The sequence below is a fragment of the Medicago sativa genome, chromosome 5 (assembly GCF_051527215.1).
Source record: "Medicago sativa cultivar Bolivia chromosome 5, Bolivia_mono, whole genome shotgun sequence".
NCBI classification, from domain to species: Eukaryota; Viridiplantae; Streptophyta; class Magnoliopsida; order Fabales; family Fabaceae; genus Medicago; species Medicago sativa.
In genome coordinates, this window is record NC_140753.1 from 68,590,486 (window position 1) to 68,602,867 (window position 12,382).

Sequence of the window (12,382 nt, forward strand, 5' to 3'; positions counted from 1 at the left end):
AACACTATATTCTCTCGTGTGTGAGATGATAAACACGGAGACATATTATACATATTTAATATCGATATTTTACAGATACTCGCAGATGCGTATCCCACAGAATATCGGAATTAATAATTTTAATTTTAAAAAATACTTTATAGAATACACATATAGGATAATTCACATATACACAAGAATATTTATAAGATATTTCACAAATATGTATCCTAGAAATGATGAAGGATAAAAAAGTATGACAATATTGTGAAAATTTAGTGGAGATGTATATGATTTATTTTTCGATGAACCAAATAAAATTATACGTCTAGTGAATGACGTTAATGAGAAAGATGAGATTCAATTAATCAATATTAGACAAAATTAATTGAGCAAAATTATACTTCTAATGGATGAAGTCTTTCTAATGTTAGAGGAAAAAATCGAGCGATATCGTCCCCCTTTTATGGTTTAACTTCACATTTTCTTACTTACAAATTTTTTTTGAAACAAAACCTTGTGCTAACAAGCTTTCAAGTAACAAACGGTTAAATAACGAAAAAGATTTTAAAACACAATTCAAACCCCCTTTTGTTTTCCACCACCTTCACAACAATAATAGGAAACACTACAAATATAGCTCATTTTAATTTTATTTTGCAAAAATATTTCACCATTGTATATACTAAAATTGATATCAACACATATATTTCTTTAATGATTTTCTTTGAATTAAATAAAGAATAAAAATATTTGATAAAAAAAACTAGATACTTTTCTATAGATACAATTCCAAGTATTTTTGTTCTCATGAGCTTAGCTCAGTTGGTTGGACAATGCATAAAAAAATGCAAGATCCGGGGTTCAAACCCCTGCCACTACCAAAAAAAAATTTCAAGTATCTTGTCCTTGTGAGCTTAGCTCAGTTGGTATGGACAATGCATAATATATGCAAGGTTCGGGGTTCAAACCCCGGCCACCACCGGGGTTCAAACCCCGGCCACCACCAAATTTTTTATTTTAAGTATTTTACATTTGAATTTTTTTTTGGTGGTGACCGGGGTTTAAACCTCGGACCTTGCATATTTTATACATTTGAATACACTTAAATTAAAGAAAAAAAATCAAAAGAAAAATTAAATGATATTAATGGATGTGATTAAATTAATCCTTATTTATTAATTTTATTAGGTCTGCAGCAACTTAATCTAATAATTTCTCTCTAAAATGCTGCATTAGGTTAGCAACAATTTAACCTAACAAATTTCATTTAAAATACAGCGTACCAATTTAACCTAACAAATTCCCTCTAAAATGCAGCAATCCCTAATATTTCTCCTCATTGATGAGCTTTTTATTCCTATCATGTTGTGTCATCGTTTGTATATATTTATTGTTTCTGTAGACTTTTTTCTTTTGACAAGTTGTTGTACACTTATTTAATACATTTACAAACAGAATACCCTAATTTCCATGCAAATTCGGCTACCCTAATTTTTGCAACAACTAAACCTAGAAAATTCCCTCCAAATGATTCACATTAATTGCTAAGTGCTAACCCTAATTATGTACTATTTCCTTCCAACACTTCTTCAATTTGAAATTCAAAATTTTTTGTTAGGAACCATGAATTGCATTAAATTACATCTATTGCTATACCCCTTGGAAAATACATAGTTCCTCAACCAAGCACACATCTTCAAAATAATTAATCCATTGTATAAGATCTCTTTTATTTGGTTGGATATGATATGTATTTGGTTGGAAAAATATATTATTACTTTTAGTAAATATCAAAGTGTAATTATTCTTTTTAGAGTTGTACATGTGATTTAGAAATTCTATTAATTGAAGTGACTTTGTTTTTCATGTTAGTAAAAATTTAAAACAATTATTACAAGTCAATTTTTTTTTTGTTTAACTATAAAAGTAATATATAAAATTGACTCGTTTTGTTTTAATTGTTTTCATTTGATTTAAGTGTACCCAAATGCTTTTAATTTAGTTTTAATTTGAGGTTGTCCTAAGAGCATTCACATTGGTCGGGTCTTTACCATTTATGATCTGGTACCTAATAGGTACCTCCAATGTGGGAAAAAAATTTGGGGTCTCTTAAGATCAAGGGTCTTACTTAAGACCTCCAATCTTAAGTAGACCCCACACTACTTTTCAATAAAATAATCATTATTTAAATTGTTTTTGTTGTTTTTCATTAATAAATAGTTATTAGTTAGACTCATTTAGACCTTTTGATAGAGGATCTTCATTGGAGTGGTTGAGTACCTATTAGATGTTATTATTAAAAAATAAAAAAATAAAAGTGATGTGTCAATGTAGTCTCGATTGTGGATGCTCTAAAGAATTAGTAAAATTGATCTGACGTGGAATTGGTGCCACTCTCCTCCCGGTGTTTGGTTTTGATTCTACCGCTCACCTTCCGATCGGTAGAGTGACCCAATTCTATCTCTCTCTCTCTCTCATCTCCGCTATTAACAAGGTTCTCTCTCCTCTCTCTATTGATGATTCCGTTTCTTACTTCTTCAATTCCTGTTTTTTATACTGTATGTATTTGTAGAAAAGTGATCAATTAAAACTAATTAAAATCAAATTTAATAATATTACACCACTGAATCAGTTATTCGACAATTTTCTCAGAAATTCTGCGTTTGGATTAAAAATTTCTATTTCGTAGATCATACCTTTCAAAAGTTTAAAATCATTGTTAAGATTAACATAACAAATACTAGAATCTTGATTTTTTGCAGATATGCTAGATCTTGATAGATGTATAGTCACAACTTAACATTTCGATGAATGGAATTTCAAATTAATTTAGAGGTTTTGAGATTAGTAATGAGGATAGGAAAAACTAATTAGGGGTGCACAATCTTTGGAGTCAACACTTCTGATCGAAAACGTGACCGGTGTCTTGACACATGTGATTACATTTGATTATGTCATTTTCTCACATTATTATTGGTGTCTACGTGTCAGTCTTTGGTGTCCTTGCATCATAGTTGACTAATATCATTTTTGTTGCTGGCAAGGTCTTTGCTATCATTCATCCCACATATAGTGATGTGGGAAACTCACAATTAGGGGGAGATTATTGGAGTTCAAGTGTGAGTGGTTAGTCTGACATCGACTATGAATGAGTTGAATTGAGGATATATAAGAGAGGGGGCCCATATTCTCAATGCCTTAAGATTTTGAGTGGAGATGTGGTGTCCCCATCACGTTGGTGCTTATTTATGGATGGAGATTGGAGAGGAATGTCATAAATTTTTTAGATAATTCTTTGATGCTAGCTCAACTCTAGGATAAAGTAATCTTCTTAGCTGCCTTATGGTATTCAGATAATGGCTATTCCAAAGTGGTTTCCTTGTTGGACATATGTAGGAAGACTGACGAGCTTCGCTTTGTTAATTAGCTTGTTGGGGTTATTTTAGGTTTGTTTGCTTTTGTTCTCTTTCAAGTAGATGTCTTATCCTTGGTTCTCGTACGGCTCTGTTTAGCAAGGCAAAACCGCTAGCTTATAGCGGATAAGCTTACAGAATCAAATATTCAATATACAGGTTTTGGTAATCAACTTTTTCCCACTAGTTTATAGTGTGTTTCACTAGCTTAAAGCGTTTTCTAGACGCAGCTTGAAGTGTGTTTGAGTTTATAGCATAGTGAATTATTGTTTGTCTCACTTTTACATTTATCAGCTAGTTCAACCGCCAATTTCATCTAACACTTCAAATTCAATTCACTAGCTTAGCCTCTATAAGTTCATATTCTATGCTATCTATGTGTTCCTCTCTTGTCTTCAATAAATAAAGTTCTACAAAATTTACTAGTTTAGTCGCTGTTCTTTTTGTTTATAGGAAATACTTTGTTTGTGCAGGTTCTCTAAGTCAACTTTCAGTTTTTGATTATTGAGGATGGTGCTGGTCTTGGCCCTAGGGGATATGCACATACCCCATAGGGCGCCTGATATTCCTGCGAAGTTCAAATCCATGCTTGTCCCTGGCAAGATCCAGCACATCATTTGTACTGGAAACTTGTGTATTAAAGTATGTCCTTATTCGATATAGCTATTACTGATTCAGTTTAACAGTTGCATAATCAGTTGCGTCTACTTTATACTTTTCTAATTCAATATTTGCAATGGTCTGAATATTTTACCTCTTGGGGTTGACCATATGAATCAAAGGACATCTTAACGCTTATCATGGAATCATAACTAAATTGTGATTTTTGTGTGCTAAATGCATATTTTTCTCGTAAGATCTTGTAGTTGTAGAATTCGAGTTCATTAGGAAACGTTAACTCATTACAATGTATGTGTACTAGATCATTTAGCTGTAGGACACCTCAAATTTTGTGTTGTCACATTTTCTATGTTTTCTGTATCGTTGTCCAAGCTTCTTAGTTAGGTGGAAAACTGGTGACTATTAAACAACTAGTAAAATTGGGTAATCCTGGGTACTCTTACGGAAAGTTCATGACAGCTCCTGTGATCGGTGGTGAAGCCATTTTGGAGTTTGATAGGGTTCCCCTTGGTTTGTCTAACATGCCGTACCCACTATTCCGAAAGGGCGTGTTGAACTTTTGATAATCGACTCCTGCCCCTTTTCTTGTTAATTTTTTCATACAATATTATGATTTTCTAACCATATTTTATGCATATAAAACTGGTTGACCACCTCCCTTGAGATACAAGAAAGTAGTTGAATAATGATTGCAGGTTGTTTTACTGTTCTGCCTTTGTTAGCATGGGTACTACTACTGTTGTAGAATTGTAGCAAAACTTTAGTCCATGCATTATTTACTCCCTTTGTATTACACCTATTATCTTTCTGCATCTATCAACAATAGTACAGTACGTTTGTTATGGTTTTATTTTTAATATTTATATGATATTTATTTCTATTTCCATTGACTAATACGACGATTTGAAATAGAACATTTTTATGATTGAACTTCTAAGATAAGTTTTATGGCATTTAAATTCAGGAAGTCCATGACTACCTAAAGACTCTTTGTCCTGATCTGCATATAACTCGTGGCGAGTATGATGAAGATTCAAGATATCCAGAGACCAAGACACTAACCATTGGCCAATTTAAGTTGGGACTGTGCCATGGTCATCAGGTGTGATTTTATTTTGACTTTGATATTTTTGCCTTATTTTGATTTTAGCGATTACTGTTTCTGCTCCTTTTTAATCGTGGCATTTGCAGAAAATTTTGTTCCTATTTATTTGTCGTTATGAAAGTTTAATGCAACATTAGTTATTGTTTTGTCAATATTACCTTCAGTTCATTATTGCAGAGAGAAAAGTAAATGAAATGAGATGATAAATGATTGAAAGTATTATAGAAAATGATTAAAAAAAAAAAATAGATTGAAAGCAACAAAATTTATTGGTTGTCTTGGTATAAAAGCCCTAAAGCAACAACTAAAATGGAACGGAGGGAGTACAAGTTTAGGATTTCCTCTGCACTTTCACCTAGGGGTTTCATGATCTAGGTCTATGGTTTTAGGCAACTTTAGGATTTCCTCTCCATAGATTGCCTTGATACGTCATCAATCTGAGATGAATAATTATGCCAGTATGTTACGTTTGATTGCACTTGTATAGGTTTGATTATATTCTCTTTCCCATCTTCCTTAATGATGTTTTGATATTCATATGATTATGAACCAAAAAACTCTGTTCTGACTTCTGATATGTATTGCTTTACAATGATTATGTCTTCTTAATGGTTGTGAAGGTTATTCCATGGGGAGACCTGGACTCGCTGGCGATGCTACAGAGACAGCTTGATGTAGACATCCTTGTCACAGGTCACACCCATCAGTTTACTGCTTACAAACATGAGGGTGGTGTGGTTATAAATCCAGGTTCTGCATCTGGTGCCTACAGCAGCATGACCTATGACGTGAACCCAAGTTTTGTGCTCATGGACATCGATGCTCTGCGTGTCGTGGTCTATGTATATGAACTTATTGATGGAGAGGTTAAGGTTGACAAGATTGATTTTAAGAAAACATCGACAAGCGTCCCAGCTCTTTGAACATTTCGTTCTTAGTTTCTTTTTATCTTTCCTTTTCTATTTATTTGTTTAGTGTTTTTTTCCTCCTTCAAAGTTCATATGGATGTTATTTTGCTTTGAAGTTTGAAACACATGTATTTGGCAATATCTTAGGATTTGATAAATTTGTGATCTGTGAGGAACTTATGTGACTGATCAGCAATGGCTTTGTGTACCCCTTTTACCAGTGATTGGTCTAGAGATCTTCTGCTACAAAATGTTTGTTAAGTAGAACAGACAACATGTAACATGATAATTTCTATTTCATAAACAGATGGTTTTTAGAAACATCCACGATCTTCACATTGTTAAATGTTAACATTAGTTTCAATAACGTAGTTGCATGTATGTTACAAGTAGGACTTGTTGACACAATTTATACAGTAATTTGTTTTTCGTTATTATCATAAGGTGGTATTTATGGTCTGTTTGGATTGGCGTCTGATTTACCCAAAATCATGTTTAAAATCACGATAACGTAGAAGCTGTATATAGTAGCTTTAGGTTTTTAGTGGTGAGAGTGCATTGGAATGGAATGCGGTATTGCCTTGGCAAACGTGTATCCAAACACTGACTTAGTTGGTGTAAATTACAAATTTGACATTTTAGTGGTATTATTATCACGATTGTTAGAATAATATATATTTCAAACTTGAAAATCATGGATAAATTAATTCAAAACCATGGTTAATGAGTTGTGTCACTCTCTATATTCATTAATCATCCATTTAACATAATTAGCCACATGTTTAAACCACATTAACAATCCAAATTATTGTGGAAATTTAATAGGAACCTGGATTTAATAAAACGAAGAGTAGTATTATTGATTTGAAAAGAAAATATAACATAATCTGCCACGTTACCTAATTAACACCCTATTTCTGGAATCAGATTCCTAATCCTTTTTACTCTCACAATTTGAATCCTAACAAATTTTGTTGTTCAATTTTGTGTCAAAATACCACTTGTCAATTGTAACTACTCTTTGACTGGACTTTTTTTTTTAGACAATTTTACCATTAACAACTCAATTTTATCAAATTTAAATTTAAATCTAAAACATATATATAGGAACAAGAAAGCTAACTACCTAAATTAATTAAACATTTTTCTATTTATTTTTTGCCACAACTTTTTTCTATTTTAAATTTCACTTTAGCAAATTCAAATTTTAAATTATAGGAACAAGAAATCTAACTACCTAAATTAATTAAACATTTTTATATTTATTTTTTTGCCACAAATTTTTTCTATTTTAAATTTCACTTTAGCAAATTCAAATTTTAAAAAATATAAATTAAATGGAGTATTGAAACTAAAATTAAAATAAGTTTAGATATTTCCTTCAAAAAAAAAAATAAGTTTAGATATTCAAATTTCTCAACAAAAAAAAAAGTTTAGATATTCCAAAAAAAAAACTTACTAGGATTAAAGGGAGTTATCACGTGGCCACATATAATTACATTGTTAATAATTAATATTGTCATGTTTAAAGATATTAAATGAAAATTATCAACATTAATATAATGTTTCTATTGAATATTTTTTTTCTTATATATAGAAAAATACACTAAATATTTTAATATTTGTGGATTTTATTTTCTTATGTACGTGAAAACAAATTTTTATATACGTATATGAGAAAGTTAATAGAATAATTTTTTTAAAACTCATGATTATTTTCAAAATATCAAAATTAATGTAATATTTCTATTAAATAACTTTTCATTTTATATGCAAAACGCTGTTCAATGTTTGCATCACATCCGTTGCAGAAACAAATTTTATGTAAATATATGAGAAAGTTGTTATGATAAAATTGTGGAAACTCGTTAAAATTGTCAAAATATAGACATTAATATAGTCTTTCTATTGAATAACTTTTTTATTTTATAAATAACTTTTTATTTTATATGCAAAACGCTGTTCAATGTTTGCATCGCATCCGTTGCAGAAACAAATTTTATGTAAATATATGAGAAAGTTGTTATGATAAATTTGTGGAAACTCATTAAAATTGTCAAAATATAGACATTAATATAGTCTTTCTGTTGAATAACTTTTTTATTTTATATGTGCAAAACATCGTCCAATGTTTGCACCGCACCCGTTGCCAATTTTATGTGCTTATGTATGCATAAATAAATTTTTATGTACATATATGAGAAAATTGAGATGATAAAATTTTGAAAACTCGACTATTTTTAGAATATCAACATCAATGTAGTGTTTTTATTAAATAATTTTTTATTTTATATTTAAAACATCGTTAAATATTTTCACCGCTTTAGAATATCAACATCAATGTAGTGTTTTTATTAAATAATTTTTTATTTTATATTTAAAACATCGTTAAATATTTTCACCGCACTCGTTGATGATTTTATATGCTTGTATACGCAAATTTTTTGTTATGTATTGATACGCGATAGTCGCCAATCATATGATAAAATTTGGAAAACTCAAGAATATTTTCAAAAGATCAACATCACATTCATCAAAAAAAAAATCAACATCATTGTATTGTTGCACCACACTCATTGTAGAATTTATGTTCATATATCTCCAAAATCAAATGGAAAGATAGTTGTTCGTAATTATCATGATAATATATTCACTTTTAAAAAGGACGATTATGAAATTTTGTTTGATTTTGATTTTTATATATTGTTTTTTAAAAAAAATATTTTTTATATATTATTAGTAGATTAAAATAACAAATAATATTTCAAAATTAAAAGTATTTAAAAGACTTATTAATTTTGCATCCAAAAAACAAATTAATTTGTTATATCCATCTATCCGTGGAAGTGCATATTAGTTACTCCTATTTTAATCTACTAATAATTTCATATTTTTTTCCACACACTTTATCTTTCCAATAAATTTAATATGTAACAAACAATTGTAAGTTACTACTCTCTTTCTCCAACAAATTCCTATTTGTTTGCGTGATTTTCCTTCTCTCATAACAAACATTTTTCAATTTTCTAAATATTGTGAATATCTCTTAAATTTTTTAACAAGTACTACTCATGTTATTTATAGAATTTTAACTTTTCATGAAACTATTATCATAGGTAACAAAAATTTGTTTAAATTTGAAAAATAAGAAGAAACAAATTTTTATTTTAAAACAAAAAAAACAAACTTTATTTAAAAAATACAAACTTTAGTTTTTCAAATATATAGCATTAATTAGTTTTATTGAAAAATATAAGAATAATTGACAAAGGGTATAATTGACAAATCATATCCTTAAAATATCAAAACTACAGTTAAATAAAAACGAAAAAATTCACCCTAAAAAGACATTTATAAAGGAACGGAGGGAGTAGGAAATTAATAGTAGATTAAAATGAGGGTATAATAGGAAAAAAGTGTGCAAAAATACACTTCGCTATTTTTGTGTTAAAATTCTAAAACGACACTTAAAAAGGAACAGAGGGAGTACAATTTTGTTTGTAGAAAAAAATTGGCTACACCTTTTTGTTTTTAATTAAAAAAACAAATAATGTTTTAAAGTATTCCAAAGACTTATTAATTTTGAATCCTAAAAAAAAATATTGCGTGAAAATTTGTTATATCCGTGGATAATTCCATAGTATTTGTTTTTAAGTCATTTTTAAAAAACAAATAAATTGATTTTATAGTTACCCGTGCAAATTTGTTAGACTTGTGATGATCATTATCCGTAATTTTTTTTTAAGAAATTAATTAATTTCATAGTTATCCCTAGAAATTTGTTACAGCTGTGATGACCATTATCCATAATTAATTATTAAAAAAAATAAAAGCAATTAAATTAAATTTTGCAAAATGACCATTATGCACGTAAAATTAAGGTTGAAATTTGTTATATCCGTGGATAATTCCATAGTATTTGTTTTTATGTCATTTTTTAAAAAATAAATAAATTGATTTTATAGTTATCCGTAAAAATTTGTTAGACTTGTGTGTGATGCCATTATCCGTAATTTTTTTTAATAAATTAACTAATTTCATAGTTATCTGTGAAAATTTGTTACAATTGTGATGACCATTATCCATAATTAATTTTAAAAAATTAAAAGCAATTAAATCAAATTTTGCAAAATGACCATTATACACGTAAAATTAAGGAGATTTTTAAAGATGCCAATTATGAATGAAAGTTTGTAAGAGACATTCGAGTCAATAAAAGTGGATGTATTTGGACCAATTTTTTAATCAGATACATTTGAGTCAATAAAAGTGGATGTATCTGGACCAATTTTTTAATCAGATACATTAACTGTTGTTGACCAAAATTTCTCTTATAAATAGGACCGGAGGGAGTAGTATAAAGTATAAATAATTACTTTTATGTATATCTGTTGAGAATCGACATACTTATCGGCTAGTTGAGTGAATGTAGGTGTTTAAGTTTTTAAAAAACAAAATTTTTAAAAATTTTGCGTGTCATTTTTATCGATTTGAAAAGCTGTCTTCCCCCTCATTCCTAATTTATAGACCTAATTTATTTGTTCTCAACCCTATAAGAAACACCACTTTTCCCCCTTTTGTTTGTTTTGAAAACCTATTCACTCCTACCAATGAATATCATCAAACCAAATAAGGCTTGTGCAGCATGCAAGTATCAAAGAAGAAAGTGTTCAAGTGAGTGTCCTTTAGCTCCATATTTTCCGGCCGATAAACCAAAAATGTTCAGCAACGCTCATCGTTTGTTTGGTGTTTCCAACATACAAAGGATACTAAAGGAAATCAAGGACGATGATCAAAAAGAGGTTGCGATGAGATCCATAATTATTGAGTCGGATATTCGTGCAAAATTTCCCGTTCATGGATGTCTTGGTGTTATTATGGATTATGGAGGTATGTTAAAGCAGTCTATGGAAGAGTTAAATCATGTAAAAACGTTACTAGCTTATTGTAACGATTTACAACAAAAACAACATCTTCATTCTTCCTTACCTTATACTAGTTCTCAAATTCCAAATATCCCAATATTTAACAATGTTGATGTTCCTAATTATTATTATTATTATCCCAATAGTGAAAATAATAATATGATGAGAGCATCTTCTTCTTATATTAGTGACATCATCCCTCATGATGTTAACTATAGTGGTGGCGACTATGTCATGGATGACAATTCTAATTTGATGGTACCAAAAGGATTATCAAGCAATGAAGAATCAGACGACCTTGACGACCTTGATGGTGGTGTTGATGAACAAGCTAGAACAACATTTGATTTGGGGAAAAAAGGAAGATTTTCAGATAGTGATTAATTAGGTAGTTGGGATTTTTATTTTTTATTTTTTACTTTTGTGTTTGCTTTTTTTCATTTAGTTTGTACATTGTAGGTTTAGTTGCTGGTATTATGATTATTGGGCTTGTTGATGTGGCCATGCGTCTATGATTTCTAGGGCATGGATATTAATTTCTTTGTTTATTTTTGTTGGAGATAAGATTAGATGGTGGCCTTGAACAAGAGATCAACTTTATAAATATAGAATCATGTAAATCTTAGGGAAATATGCGTTTTCATTCTTGAACTAAAAAGGAAGTGTTTTCTTAACTGAGGTGGATGGAACAGTAGGGGAGTTATTGTAGTTTGATAATATAGAGGGGAGGTAGGATATATTTTCATAAACCTAGGAGAAGTTAGAGCATCTCAATGATGCTCTTGTTAAGAAATAGCTTAAATGTATGTTTGATATTACGGTAGGTATATCATAATCACGCTCACTCATGATTTTACAAAAGTTACAAAATGGATTACACGAATAATAGTAGGGGGAGTTACTGTTCTCTGATGAAATAGAGGGGATGTGGTATATATTTAAATAAACCTAAGAGAGGTTAGAGCAATTTCAATGATGCTTTTAATAAGAAACAACTAAGTGTATTTTGATATTAGACGGTGAGCATGTCAGAATTACGGTGATCCGCTTGATTTTATAGAAGTTACAAAGTGTAGTTTTAAAAAAACCACGGTGGATCATCGTGATTCTGACATATCCCAATACGAAATATAGACTAAGTGGTCTTCATGCGTCACATTACATCTTTATTTCATTTTCATTGTTAGTGTGTGATAACACAAATTCATTGCAACCCAACAACATTGCTTCTTAAAAAACATTTCAACAATAATTAATATTTTTTAAAAATATGATGAAAGAAATTGAATAAAGTATGCGATAAGCCCACATTTAAGCAAGAGAAAGAGAAATAGCTAGTGTTTGTAGAAACTTGTATCTCAATAACAACCTCTCTTGTTTTTTCGGACAAACCACCATTTAGTTCGTCAAAGTGTATGGTGTTGTCAT

At 29.7% G+C, this 12,382-nt stretch overlaps 2 protein-coding genes across 5 annotated transcripts; both read left to right on the forward strand.

Annotated features, from left to right (window-relative positions):
• Positions 1-2,333: 2,333 nt before the first annotated feature.
• On the forward strand, positions 2,334-6,280 carry LOC146924365 (vacuolar protein sorting-associated protein 29-like). Of its 4 annotated transcripts, none has more exons than XM_085709400.1 (4): positions 2,334-3,560; positions 3,869-4,037; positions 4,981-5,118; positions 5,742-6,280. In XM_085709400.1, the coding sequence occupies exons 2-4, from the start codon at positions 3,906-3,908 to the stop codon at positions 6,042-6,044; spliced, it is 573 nt and encodes a 190-aa protein (XP_085565526.1). In that variant the 5' UTR covers positions 2,334-3,560; positions 3,869-3,905; the 3' UTR covers positions 6,045-6,280. The 4 variants fall into 4 exon arrangements, with proteins under 4 accessions (XP_085565526.1, XP_085565524.1, XP_085565525.1 ...); XM_085709398.1 differs by having other exon boundaries at positions 2,334-2,476; XM_085709399.1 differs by having other exon boundaries at positions 2,334-2,423.
• A 4,359-nt stretch (positions 6,281-10,639) lies between these two features.
• Positions 10,640-11,490, forward strand: LOC146924366 (protein ASYMMETRIC LEAVES 2-like). The gene has a single exon (XM_085710941.1). It carries the CDS (start codon positions 10,640-10,642, stop codon positions 11,336-11,338), a length of 699 nt encoding a protein of 232 aa, XP_085567067.1. The 3' UTR covers positions 11,339-11,490.
• The last annotated feature ends 892 nt before the right edge of the window (positions 11,491-12,382 follow it).

Coding starts and splice junctions, on each gene's coding strand:
- LOC146924366 (XM_085710941.1), top strand. CDS start 10,640: ATGAATATCATCAAACCAAATAAGGCTTGTGCAGCATGCAAGTATCAA.
- LOC146924365 (XM_085709400.1), top strand. CDS start 3,906: ATGGTGCTGGTCTTGGCCCTAGGGGATATGCACATACCCCATAGGGCG. Junction 4,038..4,980: donor CTGGAAACTTGTGTATTAAA/GTATGTCCTTAT, acceptor ATTTAAATTCAG/GAAGTCCATGACTACCTAAA. Junction 5,119..5,741: donor GACTGTGCCATGGTCATCAG/GTGTGATTTTAT, acceptor ATGGTTGTGAAG/GTTATTCCATGGGGAGACCT.